The 23,890-nt window shown below is 43.7% G+C and overlaps 1 protein-coding gene across 1 annotated transcript; it reads left to right on the top strand.

Moving 5' to 3' along the window:
• The first annotated feature begins 3,697 nt into the window (after positions 1-3,697).
• On the top strand, positions 3,698-14,319 carry GRIFIN (galectin-related inter-fiber protein). The gene is made up of 4 exons (XM_066577517.1): positions 3,698-3,814; positions 9,883-9,962; positions 11,642-11,804; positions 13,916-14,319. The coding sequence occupies exons 1-4, from the start codon at positions 3,803-3,805 to the stop codon at positions 14,081-14,083; spliced, it is 423 nt and encodes a 140-aa protein (XP_066433614.1). The 5' UTR covers positions 3,698-3,802; the 3' UTR covers positions 14,084-14,319.
• The last annotated feature ends 9,571 nt before the right edge of the window (positions 14,320-23,890 follow it).

The following is a 23,890-nucleotide window of genomic DNA, read 5'->3' as shown; positions in this document are numbered from 1 at the left end:
CTAATGATGATGATGATGTTAGTATTGAAACAAACAGTGGAAACTGAAACAGATGGTATGGAACTGACATAACAAACAGTAATGCTGACAATAACACTTTCTCTCTCTAATCTCTCTCTCTGTAATGCTGTTCCTTAGCATCAGACCCCATGGTCCCTAAACAGCCCCAAGTTGTCCTGATGGATCACCTTGTCTAAAACACTCCCTGAGAACAAGAGGGCACTAGGACCCAGACAAGAGGCTAAAGAAGCAAATGCTGCAATGATCCAAGGCAAATAAGGAGAGATAAGATACAACAACAAACTAGAAGATACAGATTGGACTAGAAAACCAAGGAGCAAGACACACTGACGAGAAATAATATGCAATTCACAGCAGCACCACGCAAAAAGTGGTAACCTTCAGTGTAGGTACTTGCCTTGCAAGACACACTGACGAGACAGACAAACAGGACTGAACTAGAACTAGGCGCTTGTAACTACAACAAGGGATACTGGAGAGAACACATATTGTCACAGCTATCAACTGCACCGCACTGCAGAAATCAAAAATATTTATTGAGAAGCTAACCCATCAGACACTCCTATCTGTAACGAGGCTAAGCTGTGTGGTCCGCTGATCCCCTTCAACAGGTCATAGCAAATACCCCAACAACAACTTAGAAAGCAGGAGAGCTCCTACTGATAGTAATTCCTACATGCTATTCTTATAAATTGAAGTGATTAGGGCTGAGCTGCATAACTAAGTACAGTTGAATAAATACACTATTGTGGCTGGAAAAACATTTGAGGGACTGCAGCCCTATTGTTTTGTGGCTTCAGTATAGGTCTTGAAGGTTGGACTCCTTCCTATCACACATTGATGGCCTATACTAAGTATAGCCTATTGATTTGTCATCAAGGAAAACTTTTTCAAAGAGGCATTTCCTTAGTAGACCCTTATGGCATATCAATCAGTCATAAATGCTGGTCCTGCCTTTGGAACTCACACTAATCTCTGGAATAGGACCTGGGACCCCAGTTTGGAGAATAGCTGTGGCTTCCAGAGGTGAAATATGCTGTAGATATGCCATAAATGTGTTTGATGGGAATACTCCTTTAAGTACAGTACGTTCAGTGTATAAAGATGTCTTGTTGTAAATGGACTGTGGATCTGCTTGTTAAAATTTAATGACCCACTCACTAGCACATGAATGCTTAATACAATATTCATATTGTACATTAGTAAGACAATTTGGATGTCCATATGTTCATGCGCTGAGCTGCACGGTATACTAAACGATACAAGGCGTAATAATCATACATAATAACACTAGTGATAGAATCCATGAGCAGCAGGCAGCCTGCGGTATGCAGTTAGAGGTCCTATTTAATATTTAGCTGATTTTGAAGCTCCATTTTAACAATTATATCTGAGCCCTCATTTGTGATTATGATACCACTTAGCAACACAATTCAGTAGGCAACATTAATACAGAACAGCAGCAATAATTGGGAATTCATGTTTCCTTCAGGACATAACAGGGCAGACATGTTTTACATAGGACATAAATAGGGCTTCTTATCTGGACCATCAGGAAATGACAGTAACTGAGCTAGACTCATTGTAAGCCCATGCAGGAAACCCCTCGACACATATTAGGCAAGTCAACTGTTGTAATGAATTATCCCAATTACAGTGTGTCATTATCATCTTAAACAGTTCCTAGCCATTACACTGAAACTGTATGACGCAAGTCATTTGTACTAGCATCATCTCACCAAAACTGTTCGCGACACTAGGGATTTAAAGTGAATGGTCGCCATCTAACACTTTTTCTGACACAGAGCTCCAAATCTCCTGCACAGACATAGTTAATGTATAATGGACATTTCTGGTAAACAGTTTTTTTTTCAGTTAAATCCATATATTTTGGGCTGACAATCATTTTTGCTATAGAGTTTGATTAGAAAGTGAATGAAATTGCCCCTTAAAGATCTCCATAGCTTTTAAGTGATAAAATGTTGTCTACCTGTAGGATGGGGGGGCTAAGCTATACTGCTTAAATGGACACTAACATTTCAGACAATTTATGCTCATCTTACAGCCTATGGCCGGCTGCACATGGACGGGTCAGAATCTGCGTGCGCAGTACAATCAAGCGCAGTAAAGATTTTTAAAAAATCTTTTTTTTTTCTTGCGCCATCGCTAAGCGATGACGCAGGTAACTGTGACCTATCCGCGATGTCAATTGTGGATGGGCTGCGGGTCGGACGGCTTCCATTGACTTCAATAGAAGCCATCTCAATGGAATCCCCACAAAAATAGAACATGCCACGATTTTTATTTTTCCACTTGCGGAAATTGCAACTGCTGTCCGCTCATGGGAGTGGACATGCGAATGCTCTATTCTTGAAATGTGTGCAGAATACAGCAGATTACCTGCGTGGGTGACGATCGCGGATTCTGCAATTCAAACCCAGCCATGTGCAGCCGACCTTAGTCTGTATCCTTAATTTTGTAATGTACTTGCATTTTTTATTTTACTATTCAAAATCAAGTTTGAAGTGCCTGCCACTAGAGGTCTCCCTTTCATCACCTTTGCAATCCACTGCCTGTTGTTAGGCATTTGACTTCTGTAGTAAAAGGGGCGTAGGAACGCTGCTAATTACTGAATGTAACAATGAGATGGGTGTTCAGATGCTGCCTTGCAGTTGATTGGGGCAGGGCTATGCAAAGCAGTATGGGAAGTGTGGAAGTGTGGAAGAGAATGGCCGCTTAGAACATTCTCCCACCTACGAGTATACATTGATTGCAAACTAAAGAACAGCAGAAAAATAGGAAACTCTATGGAAAACTGAATTGATAGAGCTGAAACTGGGCACAGGAGCTTTAATCCCATGCCATATTTTTACTATGGTGCAGAATTAAAGCTCAGGACCAAGTGCGGTATATTTATTAGGTCAAAGGGGTTGTCTATTTGTAAACTATTTGTAAACTATTGACGGCCTATCCTCAGGATAAGTCATCACAAGTAGGTTGGCAGGGGTCCTTTGCCTGGGACTCCTGCCAATCAGCTGTTTACTAGGCCAGCGTGCCTGTGCACTGAATTAATTTCTACAGGATACAGACAGTGCCATTCTTACTGTAGTGGCCAGACTTGGTATTGCAAAGTTCCAATTCATTTCAATGAATACCAAGCCTGACCACTACAATGAGAATGAAGCTATCTGCTTCCCGCAGAATTCAGTTTAGTACACAAGTGCACCTTTCCTGTTAAAACAGTTGCTCGGCAAGGACCCCGGCCAATCTGCTATTAATGACTTATTCTGGGGATAGGCCATCAATAGCTTGCAAGTGACAGCCCCTTTAAATCTTTTTAAGCTAAAAAGATAACACGGCGTCATATTAAAAGTGAGTAAAGTAAAATGAGAAGTCTCTTTGGAGCTGTCTAGAGCCCAGCAGGACTAGCCAGCTTGGTGACAGAACTATCTGACATGTTGTTTCCCCATGTGAAATGCTGATCATAGCAGTTTCTACTGTGCTAAAATCACAATGTGACATTACTTAATCCCAGCCTTGTTAGGAATGTCTCACAGACAGTTCCTGGCAGCTTTAATGCCCGAGCATCAACAAGCACAAACTGAGATCAGCCATTGTGTTACAGTCATCCTATCCCCTACCTAACAAGCCTGTCATCTCAGCATAACTAGTTTCCATTGTGTTGATGTTAATCTCCAGCACGTGGTTGCCTTATGCACCCGATGGTATATGAGGGGCTACGGTTTGGTCTGCCCTGCAAATCTGCTTAGCATTGGTGAAGATGGCATTAAGGGTAAGTGGGGATGGAGATTTAGCAAACTACAGCACTTTGTCATCCATTTTTATTATCTATTTTGCTGTTTTCACGTATTAGGTTGTTTTTTTAGAAAGAAGTAGGTAAATGGAAACTATTAACAAGCAGGTTAGCTGCTGCTGACAGATCTACATATACAGGTTTTCTTTCATTTAATATGCCATGTGTGAACCCCAGGGCAGCACAGCTCATTAATATATCATTACCACCTGAACAGCGGATATTCTAACTTGCAATGGGCCTATATGTGGTAATGAATAAGAATGCAGCAAGTAGGAGAACAATGGATCCATCAACAGCAACTTATTGACAGTTTCCAGGTAGCAATATTTTTTTTATGGAAACTGGAAAATAAGTTGAAAACACACAAAAAAATTGACTTAATACAAAAAACAATGTAAATGTTGGAATCCGAAACTCCTCTTAATTCAGGAACTAGCCCTTGTTGGGATTTTCAGGGTCCAAATGCAATAAAGTTCGGAGTATTATATAGGAACTGCTTTTTCAATGGCTGGAAATGATTTGGTAAAGAGGCAACCACTCTACTATAGACCTGATAGAAGGTACTACTCTCAGAAGAATGACATAACAAGGGTAGTAGTCACGGTTTAGTAGTACACAGAAACCCAATTACTGCACTGCAATGAGGCTGGTGTAACAATTAGGGGCTTACTTAAGACCTCCCGGATGCCAGAGTTCTAGCGTACAAATGTCGCAGATTGGCACACGCACATCTTTTAGGGCTTGTATGCCACGTCCCGTCACTTTTTCCAAAAAAAGGGATGACGGGGGCACATACGTCCCCTCTGTCTTGTTATAATCCAGAGACTGGTGTAGATTATGTGAAAAACCGACTCCGGCTCCTAACTGACATAGGTTTCTATCTGTTACATGGAGGCTCACAGCTCTTAATACATTTGTCACTGGTAGATGAGGTATGATTTACTTAGACCGGAGTGTGAAGTGCGGGTCTAGGTAAATAAGCCTCATAGTCTTTTATTAAAAAAACTCAGATTTCTGTTGGTTTTGATGCCGTTGTGTTGTTTTTGGTGCAAAAACCCAACGTCCAAATGTTTGTAAAATATGGAAAGCTATATAAACAATATGGGGTTTTGGGTGGCATTTTTCTTTCTCACTCCTGTTGCTTTTTTGGGGGTCTGTGGTGTTTTTTGAAAACCACGATATGCCCAGGATTTGGCATTTTTTCAGGCATTTTTCCACAAACTTCTCTACAGGAAAAAAATGCAAACATGTAAGCATGACTAAAAACATGCCACAAAAAGAAAAAACACCTTCAAAACATAAATCATAAATCTCCCCATAAATCTTCCCCATCATGTGCGCTCTGGTTGCTATCAGAGAAATGCTACTTGTGTTAGAGATATGATACATATGACCTAAAGTACACAGCTATGGCAATCAGATGGGCACAGTAGCTCCATACTATTGGCTGAGCGCAGTAGAAGTACACAGGCCTCATTTATCAAAACCAAAAGAAAAGCTGTCCTTTTTGCCCACAGCAACCAATCACAGCGCAGCTTTCATTTCTGAAACTGCTGTGGTAAAATGAAAGCTGTGCTGTGATTGGTTGCTGTGAGCAGAGAGTTTTCTCTTCCAGTTTTGGTAAATGAGGCTGTTGATGTTCGGCTGGCTGGGTGTAGTGGTTCAGTAGGGCACAGCGATGCCACATGGGCTGTAATCGAGCTGCTACTTCCCATGGGCACCACCCTCAGCCACTCTCACCACTTACTATGTTCTGGACAAAGGGGTCTCCCTCTACCCCAAGTATTTCCTCTCTGCCCACTACCCTCCCAATCTAGGGGTTTTCTCCGTTTTCTCAAAGGGGTTTAATTCTGTAGATATCAGACTGGGGTTCCTTGGGCTTACATAGAAATGTATATAGAACACGTTTGCATGCACGTTCTTGTGGACTTGTGGGGACCAGAGTATTTGCGCATAAACAATGTTTGAAGAGTCACGTAATCAGCCTGTTGCGCACAAGTCAGCGCATATTACGGTAATATTTGGTGCGCAGGGCCAGTTCATACGCACATGTGACATTCCCTTCTCATGGAATTGATTGGCTATTAAAGCCTAGTAAGGTCCAGCTGTCTTCTTTTCCTGAATTTTGTGCAGTGTTTGACCCTTCCCATTGCATATTTGCGCACCTCCCATAGACTTTTATGGGGCTGTTGCTGCGCAAAACGCAGGAAACTAGAACAGATCCTATTTTTTTTGCACAACTACAGAATGTGTGTGCACAATGCACTTATGAGAATGCACCTATTGAAATCAATGGGTTTTATTCTCTGTGTTTGGCGCATGCAGATTTTGCATGCGCATAAACGTGTGCAAACAAGCTCGTGTGAAGGAACACTTAGGCCAGCTTCATATGAGCGTATACGTATTGCCATGCACATGAGCGTAGCTTTTTTTGCGCAATGAATTAGGCTTTTTTTGTGTGAGCATCGTCGCATTTTACTTTTTGCGCTCACAAGACATGTTCATTTGCGCGCGGCAAACAAAGATTTACTTATTGAAATGGCTAATTGGTCTTAATGAGTTACAGATGTGTTCTTTTTCCTGTGCAATTATGCAGTGTTTCATGCATGCACTTGCGTATTGCGCACACATTTGCTCATCCCCCATTTACTTCTATGGGAACTCTTGTTGCACGAATACGCAGAAAAAAAGAACATGTTCTATTTTTTTTTGCAACTGAAATATGCACAAAATTAATGGTTTTCTCCTCTGCATTTTGTGCGCCTATCAATGATCAAAATCTGTGTGTAGAATTCTAATGTGGAAACATACGGACCTGCGCCTAAAACCGAGTCAGAAAGACGCAAATTTAGAGGTGGAATTCATGCGGCAAATTCCACGGTGAACATATCCACAGGGCGCATTCACTCTAGCTGCTTTGCTGTGGATTCTGGTGCCGATCTGCAGCAGGTTTCATTCTTTCGATTTGAATTCAGTTGCAAGGGTGAAATCTGCTGCAGATTGGCAACCAAATCCGCAGCAATTCAGCTATATGTGAACGTATCTTAAATACGGATTTTGACGGCTTCAGACAAGCATATGTGCAAATATGTTCACCTTAGCGCAACATATTCGTGCAGTGATCGAGGTTGATTTGTCCACATAGCGGTGCATTGTACTATTCTTCATTACAGGACCTGTTTATATATGCATGCAACATGCCCTGATTTAAAAGGCTATTTAGCCTAATGAAGTCCAACCATGCTCTATATTTCACAGAATTGTGCAGCATATTGTGCATTTCTGTACCCCCCATACACTGCTATGGGGTCTTTTGCTGTGCAACTACACAGAAAGATAGAGCCAGTCCCACACACCAGGATAATGAGAGTAAACCCATTGACATCATTCTCTGCTTATTGCGTGTGCTAAATCCGCATGCATGGCGCAAATACGTCCATGTAGCTGCTCATTGGCCTGGAATTGCCAGCAAAATTAATACATTTTTAAATCCACGTCAAAATCTGCATGTTACGAATTCTGCGGCAGAATATACTGCAGCGTATTGCGGAATATTGCGGTGTGTGTGAAAGCACAATAATGGGTCAGTGTGCTGTCCATGTTCAGTGACTTGCAAACGCAAACAGCAAAAGGATATGGAAATTGCCCCGTGTATAAGCCCTTACAGTACGATATTTCATCAGCATACGTGTTTAGTACCCATCTCCCCTAAAGACACTTCTAAGTCACAACCAAATATAAAGCAGCTATAAAGCAAAGGAAAACTGTAAAGCAGCGGCACATTCCTGAGATTTCGATGACTGAAGCTTCAGGAAATGAATGGGTTTGTCAGCGCCGAGTGTCCGAGCAGCAGCTGACGGTGGGTTTTAAAGACTTGAATGCCTTGAGTCAGTAGGACTGCAGCGAGGTGGCAGCAACTCACAGGTACTGGATTGCTATATGGCAGATTAGAAAAAGCATTACTCCCCGGCCGCCCGGCATTTTATTTCCTGACCTTGTGTTCTGAGATCAGCCATATTACTAGCCTGCTGAAGATGGATTGTGCCACTAGCAGAAACCATAAGGATTGCACACTGCTTTCATTAAATCCTAGAATAGAACGACCTCACCCGAGGACCCAAGTTTGATGGATTTCCAGAACTTCAGCCTTCACTTCCATATTCTCTCCAGTTTGCAAGAAATGCTTTATATCTTACAGGCTTCTGTTTCTTATTTTTATTTCTCCAGTACATCCAAAAGCCAATTGCCATTTTGCAAAAAACTATCATTACAAATATGCTATCGTTTTGTGTCCACAGCTCCTTTGCAGACCCAGAGCCCGGCCATATTACAGAGACGTGTTCTATAAATGCACATAATCTGCTATGGTGCAATACTCCACCTCCTCGTGCCTCCTGGCATGTTTCACCACATACTGTATACTGGAAACCCTGTATGGCAGCACAGCGATTGCCTGCCATCCCAGACCCCTAGGGATGCAGTGTGCCACCACACAGGCTCCATGCACTCAGATTTTCCATGTATATTAGCCTTAAGCCACACCATGCTTTTACTCTTGGTGGGAGTCATGCCAGCCTATTCACCAACTTAGTGCCATATGATGCATACGTGCCAATGATGTGGTACTGTGGACAAGTTAGAGAAGACTACAATATAGTCTCTAGGAAAATAGCGCAGAAAAGCAGAACAAGAGACAAAGTAGCGCATCTCTAGCATCAATGCTACTTTGTTCCAGCAAACAAGGAGGTTACAACCAATGCTGGATTATAATACGGGCAGTTTGGGCGGCCACCCAGGGCCCGAGGTCTGTAGCACAGGTTCCATTTTGTTTCAGCAGTTGGTATAGTGGCAGCGCCATAGCAGTCACTTATATATACCTATATAGTAAATTGGGAACCATAGGGCTGGCTCTTCGACTCACCTTAAGGCCCAATGTCCACGGGTGGATTTGATTTGCAGAAATCCGTGCGGGACACCCACACGGAAGATCCGTAAATTAAGCCGCCACATAGGGATACATGGATGTCCACAAATGAAATAAAGCATGAAGATTTGATTTGTGGACCTTTTTCGCCCAGAAAAAAAAAATCACAGTTTGCTCCATTTCAGTGTGGATCACGCACAGATGGCTTCCATTGAAACCAGTGAAAGCCATCCAATCCGCGTCCCATCCACAACTGAATTGTGGACGGGCTGCGGATTCCACAGGAAAGCAGAAGTGCAAGAAAAAAAAGTACTATGCATGCACGCCTGCCCTTCCGCGTGCATCCGCAGTCCCGGAAATAGAAGACTCAGACAGCACCCAGACAGGTAACCACAGTGTCCTTGGCCGTGTGCAGGGTCAGATTTCCATGCAGGCTTCAGCATGCGGAATCTGATCCGCCTGTGGACATGAGGCCTAAAGGGGTTGTACCAAGATTACAAAGTAATCACTATGCCAATCTCAAGAATCGGAGTCCTGTGTCCCCCGTCCTCCTCACTGCGGTATTACTGCGCCCCCTGCAGTGTGGAGGAGACTGAATGGAGCACTGGTCATGCAAGCAAGCTGGTACTCCATTCACTTTCAATGCGGCTGCGGAGATAGTTTAGCATCACCCACTTGGGTAATTCCATCAGCCCGAAATGAATGGAGTGCCAGCTGCACATACTCGGCCAACACTCTATTCATTCTGATATCTCTGGGGGGAGTGAATCCGCAGTGACAGTCTGAAAGGGGACATCAGACCCCTATTCAAGTTGAGATCGCACCAATTAGCAAGTTATCTCCTATCCTGTGGTTAGGGGATAGCTTGAAGTCTTGGTACAACCCCTATAAACTAGGCTATCCCCCTTCTCTGTCTCTGCATCGGCAGTAACAGAGAACAGGAATGGCTTACAGTAAGCCCCCTTGACAATGTGACGGGCACAGAGAGAGGAGCCAGACCACGTGCCTAGGTGCCGATACCATGCCAGAAGTGGAAGTTCCAACACTGTGGCTCTTGGAAACTATTCGTTAACACTGCCATTGTTTCATCTTGCTTAGTTTTGATTTCCTTTCTCCGCAGTTTGAAGTGTCCTGTCCACAGGGACTGTGTCCTGGATGGAGTTTGCTTATCAAGGGAGAGACAAGTTCCGCTGAGAATGAGTAAGATAATTTCACAATGATCTGATATATAACAAGTCTGCACACCCCTGATAAAACGCCATGTTTTAGTCATGTTAAAAAATCCGAGAAAGATGAATCATGTCAGATTAATTCCACCTCCAACGAGTCCCGTTATCTGTACAATTCCAATGAAAATCAGACTGAAATCTTCTAGGGTGGAAAAATGTAAAAAAAAACAACTAAAATAATGTGGTTGCATAAATATGCACACGGTAAAACTAATGCTTTGTTGATGTGCCCATTGACTTTATGACAGCATGCCATCTTTTTTGGGTAGTCCTCTATCAGCATGGCTTGACTTGGCAATCTTTGCCTACTCTTCCTTCCTGTCAGATTGCGAGGGCATCTCGTGTGTAGTGCCCTCTTCAGATCAACCCAAAGATCTTCAATGGGATTCAGATCTGAGCTATGGCTGGGCCATTCCAAAAACTTAAACTCTTTTGTTGATTTGCAGGTCTGCTTTTGTTTGTTGCTGTGCTGAAAGATAAAATTCCTTTTCATCTTCAGCTTTTCAGCAGAATCCTGAATGTTTTGTACCAGAATGGACTGATATTTGGAATGGTTCATAATTTCCCCCACCTTGACTAAAGCCCCAGTTCCATCAGCAGATAAATAGCCGCCCACCAAACATACCTTTTGGAATTATGGCCAAGAGGTTCCCCCTTGGTCTCATCAGACCATAACACGTTTCCCCACAGACTTCTGGTAGACTCGATATAGGTTTTGCCAAAACATAGCCGGGCTTGAATGGGGTTTTTTTTTGTTAGAAAAGGCTTCCGTCTTGCCCCCCTCCCCCACAGCCCAGACATGTGAAGAATATGGGAGATGGTTGTCATATGCTCCACATAACCAGTACTTGCCAGAAACTCCTGCAGCTCCTTTAATGTTGCTGTAGGCCTCTTGGCAGCCTCCCGGACCAATTTTCTTCTAGTCTTTTCATCACTTTTCGAGGGACATCCAGTTCTTGATGATGTGCCAAATTTAATTTACTTCTTGATGTCCATCTTCACTGTGTTCCATGGTATATGTAATGCCATGGAAATATTTTGGTCTCTTCTCCTAACTGATACCCTCAACAATCAGATCCTTTTGATGTGCTGTAGGATCTTTACGGTTTTTGCTGAAAAATGCAACTGACTACTATTTATCATGGGTTTACATGTAGTTGGCTAATTCTGAAGACAACCACATCCCTAAATATAGGCGGGTGTTCACACTTATACAACATTATTTTAGTTCTGTTATTTTTATTGGAATTGTCCAGATATTGGGTCACATTGAAGGTAGAAATTAATCTGAGATGATTTATCTTTGTTGGATTTTTTAACATGACAAAAACCTGGCATTTTAGCAGGGGTGTGTAGACTTTATATATCCGCTGTATATTTTTTTTGCATAAGAGCAGAGCTGCTAATTCCCAGTGTGCATCGGTTACTTTCCATCTTCGTATATCAAAAATGCAGGAGTAGTTAACAAGCTCTTCATCATATCTGCCACACTCTAATATTCTTATTAAGTGGCTCTTGAAAACTGATCATATTATGTCCGGAATGATTTTATAATATATCTCTATTAGAGTCGGAGAAACGGCAATATAATAGGCATAATATATCTCACACGCTCAATGCAGGATTTACTTGATTTTCTTTTATGACCAGCTTTGAAATCAACTTCCTCACTGATTCCGGGGACCAGATCGCTTTCCATTTTAATCCTCGTTTTTCTGAGGGCAGCATTATCTGCAATTCATTCTTGTCAAGCCACTGGGGACAAGAGGAACGGATTGATACTTTTCCCATGGAACCCAATGAGCCTTTCCAGGTAAGATTAGACTGAAGAGTCTATGAGTTATGCATTGGTATTGATGTCACTGAGCGCTAAGACTTACGTGCCCAGCACTAAGAGGTGCATGTCACTATAGATTGGACTTTCTTCATGCTGCCTACAACAATATCATAGTTAAAGGGGTTGTCCCACTTCCACCTAATTTTCTGTAGGAAGCAGACAGCTCCGTACATTATGCAGTGGCTCGAACTGGTACTGCTGGCTGTTTCTCATTCAGTTTAATAGAACTCAGCCCACAGAACTAACCAGGGCCACTGCACAATGTATGGAGCTGTCTGCTTCCTGCAGCAATTCAGCTAGAAGTGGGATATCCCATTTAAAGTTATATTGTAGAGAAGATAGACCTATCCATTATGTAGAGACAGTATGTAGTGCCCATATGTGAGTGTACCTGTCTGCACATACCTGGGGCTATAGGCCACTGCTAGCCCTGTGTCCTCAGGTATAGTTCAAATGCCAGATTGATCAATTCAACCCTTGTTTTCCATAGATGCATCTGTATACATTATTCTGAATCAAGTATGTAAATGTATATATGAATATATATCCCAGTATTGGCATCTCCACTTGCAGGATATTTTTAAGTACTGTCCCTGATTCACAGGGCAATTCCACGAAAAACAAACTGTTGGGAATACATTTCCATCTATTTGTTATACACTGAATGGCCACATTATTGAAAGCAACCATCTAGTGACGCATTGGACCTCGTCTGGCCCTCAGAAATTCTTTGTGGCATAGATACCAAAGGGTAGTGGAGTCATTCTGCAGGATATCAGCCCATGCAGACAGGATAGCTTCTTGCAGTTGCAGCAAATTAGATCGAGGTGCTGACATGCTCTGAACAACTGGCAGGAAGGGTTCATCAGTTCATGCTGCTTGTAACAAACTCTGACCTCCCATCAGTATGATGCAACAGAGATCTGGATCCATCTGATCCATTGCCCACTGCAGTCTCACCTTACTGTTTCCCTTTGATAGTAATGGCTGCTGCTGTTATAGCCCATCTGTAGCGAGGAGCGACAAGTTGTGTGTTTAGAAATGCTAGTTGCAGCATTGTATTTGACTCGCTGTGCTTGACTGCAGCGCCTGTTCATCAGAATACTCCGTGACATCCCCCTCCGACCTCTTTCGGTGACACGTTGTTTACGTCCACAGCAGCCCCTTTCTCTAAATGTTTTCGCTCGATCTGACCATTATCAGTGTGTTCTTCACACCACTGCATGAGAAAGCCCTGCAAGGTTGGCAGGCTATAAATCCTGGCCCCGGCTATTCTAGCACTGATGACTAAACTTCATTGGAAGTCGCTCAGATTGCTGGATTTTCCCATTTTAATATAGATTAACACTGAAACTGATCCAATGGAAAACTGCCTCGACATTCCCACAATACAGGTCCAGGCACTATAGGGGATGTGGTTGCACCCGGGTGCAGGAGCCTTAGGGGACTCATAAGGCCTCTCTTCTTCATATAGGGAGCCCAGTACTATGAATAAAGCATTATAGTTGGGGACCCTGTTACAGGTTTTGCATTGGGGCCCAGGAGCTTCAAGTTACGCCTCTGCATTAAGGGATTAAAAGAAGTTGGGGGACCCCAAGATAAACTTTTGCACCCAGGCCCATGAGCCTTTAGCTATGCCCCTGGGTCCAGGTATTGTGAAGCACATCCATTGTGTGCCCCCCGCATTACTGAATACGCATTTCACTGCCTCGAAACGCATTGATTCCAAAACCAAGGGAGTATCTTAATAGCAAACCCTTTCACTGTGGCTGCTTCACTCCTTTTATTCATCACTTTCTGTCCAAAGGAAAACATGTCACTGGATTTTATGCAGCAGTCCGGGGTCACAGATCTAATTTCCATACATGGAAACTCCAATCGTGTTTCTAATAAAGTGACCATTCAATATACACATATATGATATACATTTGCCTTTATGGAATGGACATTCTCGTGTATACAAGTGTATGGATTTACATTACCAGCTACTCTTTATTTGTTTTTACGACATACAGGACTTATAGGAATATTGCTTCTAACACTATTACTATGTTGTTTGACTCATTTTCACCATCTCTTTCTTTTAGATTGAAATTTACTCAGACAGAGAGAATTTCCAGGTATTTGTAGATGACAGTAAGATCATCCAGTACCGACACCGAATGAAGCACTTCTCTGCCATAACCAAAGTGCAGATTCTCAATGACATCAACATTTCCTCGGTGGAGATCTCAAGGAGAGATATGTATGAGTAGCCGGTGACCAGAGCCAAACATTGCCCGCATCTAACTTCATCTTAAAACTTCTTCACTGTCACCGGCTCCAGTATAATGATGATGATGAAGATAGTTTTTAGGCTCCCTGCTTGGATTTGGGGCATAGATATAAAACAGCCACTCTGTGTTAGGGATCTAGTCACAGACTAAAGTGGATGGTGTTTACAACTGATGAATAGCTGTACATTCCATTTAAGCAATGCAAATACTAATAAAGTAACAAGTGTCATTATTTATGAAACGTTGGGCGTTGAGATGATTGTTTGGGATTATCAATGATTTCGTTCCATTTTCCCTCCCTCACGGCCATCAGGGTTCAGAAATGTTCTCAGTCACCAGAGATTCATTCAATCTAGTGTGAAGATATAAAGAGCAGAGAGGGAGGATTGCAAAGTAGGGATAAGAGGGGGATGCAGCTGCAGTTTCTGGCTTCTGTAAAATAGCATCAAGGAAAGAGGGAGGGTGTGGGGGATGCAAGGTGGAGACATTTGTTAGGCCCTACATCAAACCAGAAAGAGGACAATTGCTTTTGAAGTCAATGACCTTTGGCCCATAGATATATAGCACATGTAGCAGCCATTGGATAGCAGTCATGTGACTGTGGTAGAACATTTTTTTATTAGGCAGAGGAAAGGGTGGCTACACAGAGTGCCCCTTTCTGGAGGAGTATATTCTTGCAATATACAGGCAAATTATTAATTTCAGTGGGAACTGTGTAATACTTCACTTTCCCTGTGGAGGCACTGCAGGGGAATTGAAGAGCTGTTTAATCACAGATTACCGTTGAGATAATTAAGGGTCACAGTGTCAGGCCACCTTGTCAGCTTATCATTGGAGACCCTTATAATTCATAGGTATTGTCCAAAGAGGACAACCCCTTTAATTATCAGAAGACTGTTTAAATACCAAACTCCCAGACAATACTATAATAGAGAAAATACAAAGTGATTGTCTGACATAGAGAATCTGTTTAACTCTACCTGGTTCATTACTGACAGACATTTTTTTTATTACCACGTATCAAAAGCAATACCTTTTTAATTTTTTCATTACCCTAGCCACATAAGGGTTTGTTTTTAGGGGGATGAGTTGTGTAATTTAATGACATTACCTCTGTATTGCAGTACATCATTGTTGATTATACAGGCTTGACAGGCCAGTTAGGCCCAATGTCCACAGGCAGATTTGATTTGCAGCCTCGCGCCAAAGTTCCACAGTTCAAGCCATTAATAGGGAAGCATGTAAATCAATTTACACATGCAGGTTTGCTTTTTGGATTCTCAATGTGGAAAACAAATCACAGCATGCTCCATTTTAGTGCGGATTCCGTGCGGACGGCTTCCACTGAAGTCAATGGAAGCTGTCCTATCCGCAGTTGACACTGTGGACAAGCCGCGGATTCCGCGGGAAAGCAGGAGTTTAAAAAAAAGCTGTACAGCGCATGTGCGCCGGCCGTCACTTCTGCAGTACAGAAAAAGGAAGACAGGCACAGGTACGCAGGATCACCGGCCGCGGGCAGGGTCGGATTCCGCTGTGGGCTCTCGCATGCTTAATCCGACCCACCCGTGGACATGGCCTTAAGCTTCCAGCTCCCATAATAGCCCATTAATTCCCCAAAATCACAGTGCAGGAGGCCAATGGGCTAACAGAGGGAGACACACTCTAGCCACTAAGGGATTAAACGGCCAGGATTCGAGTTATCTCCAATTCCAGCTGTTAGTGCGGGATGTCAGCTGTATAATCCAGCTAGCACCAGTAAGTGATGGCAAAGGCACTTCATACTCATAGTATGGCAGGTCACATGAGGTGCACGGGCGCGGTGATGTACTATTACAATGTGGGGTGGGGAAGGCGTTAAACATGGGGTTGAGTAATCCATTAAACTCAGTTCTCTTAGAGAAACTTTTGGGTTAGGATAAACAGCCCTTCTGGCAATATCCTTCATCATAGCTTTCAGACGCTCACAGATTAAAGAAAAGTTGACATTTTCAATTTCAAGCAAAATTTAACCTTTTCATATCAGCCATTTCCGCTCTTCTCATTCATAAAATGCAAATTTGTCCAAGCAATTGCTCTACATGGTGTGGATACAAAGAGATCCGTATCAATTCAGCATTGCAAAATCTCATTTAGGATAAGAAGAACCCATAAAGAGTCGACGACAAGGAACATTGTGTGACTCTCCGTTCCTAGACGATCTCACGCAGCGCGTTTCGTGACATTTGTCTTGCAACATTTCCATTACTTTCATTATTTTGTATTTGACTAGGAATAGTGTCGCAGTATGAATACACCCCACTGCTTCCATCTGATCTCTGGGAGCGGAGATGTATTCTCTTTCCCCGGGGATCCCATCATTACATACCTGATGGATGAATCACCTTAAATGAGCAGCTTTAGTTAACGGCGACGATTTCTCAAATGTAAATCAGAAATATTAACCTGAGCACAATTTATGCGGCAGTCACACAATGATTTGTCATAACTATACAAAGTTGAGCTTTTGTTACATGAGAGGAAGGAAAGATATTTCTATAGGCAAATTACCTGTTTAAGGAGATGCCAGCACTTTTAGAGAAGCCCCAGCTGAGCTCATAGTCAGCGAATGCTAATTGGTATGGAAGGTAAGAAGAAGGATCACTTATCCCACCACTAATTAGCTTTGTCAGCATAGAATTCCAATTTAAAGAGGTTGTTTGGTTTAGAAAATCCACTTTCGGATGTCCTACCTGGGTATTCTGAGTTAATAGAGGGGGAAGGGGGGTTCAAGGCCCTCATCTACTAGCTAGAATGAAGGGCATTAAATGGACAATTCATTCAAGGGGTCTTTCCATCTGAGCCTTTCATGACATGTGCTATGAAAGTCTGATAGATACGGGTCTCACCTCTGCACCTATATCTAGTTCTGGCCCTCACTGCCCCCAGTTCAGCTGAAAGGTTGGGACTTCCAAAAAACAGCCGAACGGCCTTTACTACGCTGTTTCTGTAAGTCTCCTTGAAGTCAATGGGAGTTACAGAAACAGTGAACACAGTGAGCTATGCTACTTCTGTACTCAGGGGCTGCAGAAACAGTGTACCTCACCGTGCCACACTGTTTCTAGAAGTCCCATTGACTTTTGTGGGAGTTTAGGAAACAGTGTATTGAAGCCAGCTCAGCTGTTTCTATAAGTCTTGTCCACCACCAGCCAACACATTCAGCTGAACCGAGGGCAGTGATGGCCAGAAGCAGAGAAAAGTAAGGGTCTTAGGGGCGGGACGTGCACCTATCAGATTTTCATGGCACATGGAATATGCTATAAAAATTTCAGAATAAAATATCCCTTTAATTTTCATGGAATTGTGTAATGCTTCATTTCGCCTGTGGAGGAGCTGTGGAGAAAGTGAACACTTTCCCTGCCGCTGCTCTCTGGAGCTCCTGGCACTTGTCATCGCCGACAGAGAATCTTTTGCTAGACCCCACCTCCAGCAAGAGATTGCTCTGATTGGCTGAGCCCGCTGAGTGTCAGAAGCCTCAGCCAATCACAGCCAGCTCTGGATGCACCAATTACAGCTATTAATTGAATGGTTGTGATTGGTTCCTCGAGTGCTGGCTCTGATTGGCTCAGCCAGCGCTCGAGGAACCAATCAGAACAATCTCTTGGTGGAGGCGGTGTCTTCAAACCCTGTCACTAGCAAAACATGTTCTGTTGGCGATGACAAGTGACCGGCAGTCTGCCTGGAGCTCCAGGGAGCAGCTGGAGAGTCCCAGACGGCAGCAGCTAGGTAAGTATTGATTTTTTTCTTTAGGTCATGCAGCTAGCGCTTGCATTTAGTGCTGCCAAAACCGCGGTACAAAGTTGTGCCATGTTTTCAGCAGCACTGAAACCGCTGCCCATTCATTTCAACAGGTAACGCAGGGCTGAAAACGGGCAAAGATAGAACATGCATCGCTGTCAAAGCGCAGTGGTGAAGACGCTACGTTTTGACGCTTGTGTGATCTGCCACATTAAAATGAATGGGAGCGTTGTACAGTGTTTAGCGCAGCACTGAAAAGGCAGCACTAAACACTGTACAAAAACGCCCGTGTGAGAGAGGCCTAACTACTAATTGTTCCACATATTAAAACTGATCGTTTGTCAGAGCCCTACTAATAAAACAGGGAGTAGACATCCTAGGTTATGTTTTACATCAAAGGCTCTGCCATAGATTCTATTCAATTTGACAGCGCTATTTTTCCTGTCACAGTGTCGGACATCTTGGCAGAACTTGACAGACGTAACGGGGTACATCGGGTGACAGTGGTGTCCTTCTTCCCATACATCAGAAATTAACAGAGCCTATAAAAAAAAGAAGGAAATATATCATAAAATCCAAAAATCCATTATTACCATCACATCTACTGAACAGCGCCCCTAACAGTTCAGGTTGCCGATCAAAAGCTGGCACCTGCTGGTCTAATTGGTCTCGAGACACCACATGATTGTGGCTTTGACTCCTTTAGGCACACTAGCAGTGTGGGCATCACCAGGATAGGGCGGGGGCACTGTATTTAGAATAAAGCCAATACTTTTGAATGTCACTCCAAAATTCACCCAATGTCTCCTGCTGATAAATACAGATTACTGGGATATGAAATTACAGCCGGGCTCACACAAGCATAAATCTACTGCATATTACGCACATGTGATCAGTGGTAATTCACAAGGCAATCAAATACATTGCCTTACGCTGTTTCGCTCACATTTGTGTACAGGAATTGTGTAAAAAAAAAACAAAACAGCATTTTTTATTTTTTTGTGTATTAGGCATGAGAGAGCCCATTGTTCTGTATGGGCGGAGTATATATGTGTCATTGCAGAGAAATGCAAACAAAAAGAAAACAAGATGACTGCGCATGACCGTGTGCGTGAGATACGCTGCCATGCGCAGTCCTATATCGCTGCTATACGTGGTGATAGGCCGTCTCCACAGCAGTAAAACCCTGCATGACTCATCACTTACGCATATACGGTCGTGTGAGCCCGGCCTGAGGCTTATCTGCACAAGACTGGACGACCCCAGTAGATATCACTTATACAGTGCGGACGACCTTCAGTTACTCATTTTATATGTGTGCTTCTCAGGTTATCCAGGTGGGGGCAGTAGAGTATATAAGATTTAAGGTTTCCCAGTAGCGGACCAAATAAGTTTCTCCACTTGCACATATTTATTCCAAGTAAATGTTTTTCAAATGAAGATTGACAGGAAGAAATGGCAGATTTTAAATTAAATGCATGTATTTTTATGATAAGACTTCAACATTCTCAGAAAATGCTTAAAAAATTATAATTATCTGCCGTATGTCTACTTGTGATAACGGCGGCAGATGGTGACCACCACATCTCACTTACATGAGGACCAATAATTGTGCATGTAGTCATGTCGTGACCCTCAGCAGAATGTCAGCAAAATGACTTAACCTTTACCGGTCACTTAGGAAGAAAATAAATATTAATAATCAGGTTTTCGAGATTCACTTTTCATTACTTCTGGTTTGAACTGTAATTATTTAAACAAGAAAACACTTTAGATAGCTGTTGGCTTTATACTGAAAGACAACAAGCAGTGCCCCCATAACAATGCCCCTATAACAGTGCCCCCATAACAGTGCCCCCATAACAGTGCCCCCATAACAGTGCCCTATAACAGTGCCCCCATAACAATGCCCCTATAACAGTGCCCCCATAACAGTGCCCCCATAACAGTGCCCTATAACAGTGCCCCCATAACAGTGCCCCTATAACAGTGCCCCCATAACAGTGCCCCCATAACAGTGCCCCTATAACAGTGCGCCTATAACAGTGCCCGTATAACAGTGCCCCCATAACAGTGCCCCCATAACAGTGCCCCTATAAGTGTCCCTATAACAGTGCCCCTATAACAGTGGCCCCATAACAGTGCCCGTATAACAGTGCCCCCATAACAGTGCCCCTATAACAGTGCGCCTATAACAGTGCCCGTATAACAGTGCCCCCATAACAGTGCCCCTATAAGTGTCCCTATAACAGTGCCCCTATAACAGTGGCCCCATAACAGTGCCCGTATAACAGTGCCCCTATAACAGTGCCCCTATAACAGTAACCCTATAACAATGCCCCCATAACAGCACCAATCACAGTGCACGTATAGCACTGCCAGTCACATTGGCCTAATATCAGTGCCCCTATAACAGCACCAGCCACAGTTTGCTTATAATGGTGCTAGTAACATCTATCTTTACAGTATGAACCACAGTGTCCCCATAACAGTGCCCCTTGGCAGCATGAGACACGGTGCCCCTATAACAGCACCATTCACAGTATCCCAATAATAACACTGGCCATAGTGCCCATACAATAGGGCCAGTAGTATCCTCCGTTTACAGTATGAGCCACAGTGTCCCCACAACAGTATCTCCATAGCTGCACAAGACACAGTGCCCCCTATAACAGCACCAAACACAGTACCCCAATAGTAGCACTGGTCATATGGGCCTTACAAAGGGCTTGTAACATTCTCTCATTACAGTACAAACCAGTGTCCCCATAACAGCGCTCTTATCACAGCACAAACCACGGTGCTCATATAAAAGTGCCCCTATAACAGCATCAACTACAGTACCCTAATAATGGCACTAGCCATAGTGCCCCTATAACAGTGCCAGTAACATCATCTCTTTACAGTACAAGCCACAGTGTCCCCACGTCAGTGCCCATATGGCAGCACAAGACACGGTGCCCCTATATCAGTGCCAGTAATATCGTCTCTTTACAGTACAAGTCACAGTGTCCCCACGTCAGTGCCCATATGGCAGCACAAGTCACGGTGCCCCTATAACAATGCCAGTAACATCGCCTCTTTACAGTACAAGCCACGGTGCCCCCACATCAATGCCCATATGGCAGCACAAGCCACGGTGCCCCTATAACAGTGCCAGTAACATCGTCTCTTTACAGTACAAGCCACGGTGCCCCCACGTCAGTGCCCATATGGCAGCACAAGACACGGTGCCCCTATATCAGTGCCAGTAATATCGTCTCTTTACAGTACAAGTCACAGTGTCCCCACGTCAGTGCCCATATGGCAGCACAAGCCACGGTGCCCCTATAACAGTGCCAGTAACATCGTCTCTTTACAGTACAAGCCACGGTGCCCCCACGTCAGTGCCCATATGGCAGTACGAGACACGGTGCCCCATTAGCAGCACTGGCCATAGCACCCACACAACAGAGCCAGTGATATTCACTGCTTACAGTACAAGCGGCGGTGTCCCCACAACAGTGTCTCTGTAGAAGCTCCAGCCAGGGTGACTCTATACCAGCACCAGGCATGTTGTCCCCATAACAGCACCCCTGTAATACCACCAACCACAGTGCCCCAGTAATATCAGGCATAGTGCCCTTATAACAGTGCCAATAGCATTCCCTCTCTGCTGCACAAGCTAAAGTGTCCCCATAACAATGCCCTTACAACTGCACCAGCCACAATGCCCCTATAACAGTGCCAGGCACATTCTCCCTTTACCATCCCACAGTGCTATCACATGTTCCCCCCAGAGCAGGCACAGTGCCCCTATAACAGTGCCAGTCACAGTGTTTCCCACAGGATCAGATATAGCCGGGCACTACACTCTCATGTAAACTTTCTGACAGAAAATATGTCTTTGCCTCCCATTTCTGCTGAGGTAAAATGAAAGCTGCGCTGTGATTGGTTGCTATTTCTTATACTGCTGAGGTAAAATGAAAGCTGATTGGTTGCTATTTTTTTTACTGCTGAGGTAAAATGAAAAATGATTGGTTGCTATTTCTTATACTGCTGAGGGAAAATGAAAGCTGATTGGTTGCTACTTCTTATACGGCTGAGGTAAAATGAAAGCTGATTCGTTACAATTTTTTTTTTATACTGCTGAGGTAAAATGAAAGCTGATTGGTTGCTATTTCTTTTACTCCTGAGGTAAAATGAAAGCTGATTGGTTGCTATTTCTTTTACTCCTGAGGTAAAATGAAAGCTGATTGGTTGCTATTTCTTTTACTCCTGAGGTAAAATGAAAGCCGATTGGTTGCTACGGGCACCACAGACAGGTTTTCTTTTGGACTGCTTTCATAAGAGTGTGGTGCTTTTTCCGCATCCCCTTTACAATCCCAGTCGCAGCACCCCCATTTACATGACAGGCATGAGGCTTATGTAGTGGATAACTGACGGAGAGCAGGGTTTTACTAGGAGTAGAGATGATCATGTTACATGTCATGGTCCCTGTGGGAGAAATAGAAGAGCTGATACTGTAATACTTAAACACCTTTTCACATCTAATTAGTGTATTTAATGAGTGGGGTGAGCCAGACTGAGCTGCAGTACCAGGCCCGGTCTGTGAAAACTGATGGCGCTGTCTCCGGCAGATAGCAGCCATGTTCTTCTCATTCCACTCCACCTGAATTAAGCAAATTCCTCTTTAAATCCTGAAGTGAAAATGAACTTTATATAAGACATCATTTCTTCATTTTTACTTAAACATAAACCAAACTATGAGGCCGCCATGTGTGCAAAAACACGTGTAAGTGCGACAAATTTGCGTTTGTAAAGGTTGCAATTTTGCGCGTGTTTTTGCACATTTTACTGTACTTTTTGCGCTGTCGGGGACATTTCACACCGGCGCCTAACACACCCAAGCCGTGATTTATAAGGCTATGTAGCCTAATCAGTTACAGACGTGTTCTTTTACCTGCGAAAGTACGCAGCGTAATGCGCCATTACACGGGTATCGGGTCCGCACCCCCTGAAGACTCCTTGGGACGCTTGGCGCACAAATGCGCACTAAAATAGAGCACGCTGCGGTTTCCTTTTTTTACGTTTGTGGAATGCACGCTCAAAAACAAAACTGAGACTGAGCTCATTGAAATCAATGGGTTCTATTCTACGCGTTCTGCGTGTACAAATCCGCCCGTGGGAAGCCGCCCTAAATGCAGTATAGCCATCTGGTTCATTACAGTTGAGTACAAAACACATAATTGCTGCCCCCATCAAGTAGAGAATAGAACCCATTAACTTCAATAGGTTTGTTCACATACGGTTTATTTCTGTGCATTTTGGTTGCGCAAAAAAGCGCAGCATGCTGTATCTTCCTGCACATTTGCGCCCCCATAGAAGTCAATGAGGATGCGGAAATGCATGTGCAATACGCTAGAAGATATACGAAACACTGCGTAATTGCACAATAAAAAGTACACATCTGAAACTCATTAGACTAATTAACTATTTCAATTGGTGCGTCAAATGAACATATCTTGTGGGCCACACGATACAGTAAAATACGACGAGGCGCATGCAAAAAGCATAGTTCGTACCGCAAATAGTTTGGACCGCTCGATGCATGTTCTATCTTTGGCCGTTTTCAGCCCTGCGTCGCCCATTAAAATGAATGGGCAGCGATTTCAGCAAAAACGTGGCACAACTTAGTCAAACATTTTCAGCAGCGCTAAACGCAAGCCCCGCTGCATGACCTGAAAAGAAAAAAGGAATACTCACTTAGCTGCCACCGTCCAGGACTCTCCAGCTGTTCTCCGGAGCTCCAGGCAGGCTGCCGGGCACTTGTCAAGCCGACAAAGCATCTATTGCTGGTAACGGGGATTGAAATCCCCACCTCCCGGCAAGGGATTGCTCTAATTGGTTCAGGAGCGCCAGCTCCGCCAATCAGGGTCGGCACTCGATGCACCAATCATAGCCATTCAATGAATGGCTGTGACTGGTGCATCCAGCGCTGGCTGTGATTGGCTGAGCTGGCGCTCCTGAACT

Source organism: Eleutherodactylus coqui, chromosome 8 (assembly GCF_035609145.1).
Source record: "Eleutherodactylus coqui strain aEleCoq1 chromosome 8, aEleCoq1.hap1, whole genome shotgun sequence".
Taxonomy (NCBI): domain Eukaryota; kingdom Metazoa; phylum Chordata; class Amphibia; order Anura; family Eleutherodactylidae; genus Eleutherodactylus; species Eleutherodactylus coqui.
This window is presented reverse-complemented; position numbering and strand designations above follow the sequence as displayed.

Coding starts and splice junctions, on each gene's coding strand:
- GRIFIN (XM_066577517.1), top strand. Junction 9,963..11,641: donor ACAAGTTCCGCTGAGAATGA/GTAAGATAATTT, acceptor TTTTATGACCAG/CTTTGAAATCAACTTCCTCA. Junction 11,805..13,915: donor AACCCAATGAGCCTTTCCAG/GTAAGATTAGAC, acceptor TCTTTCTTTTAG/ATTGAAATTTACTCAGACAG.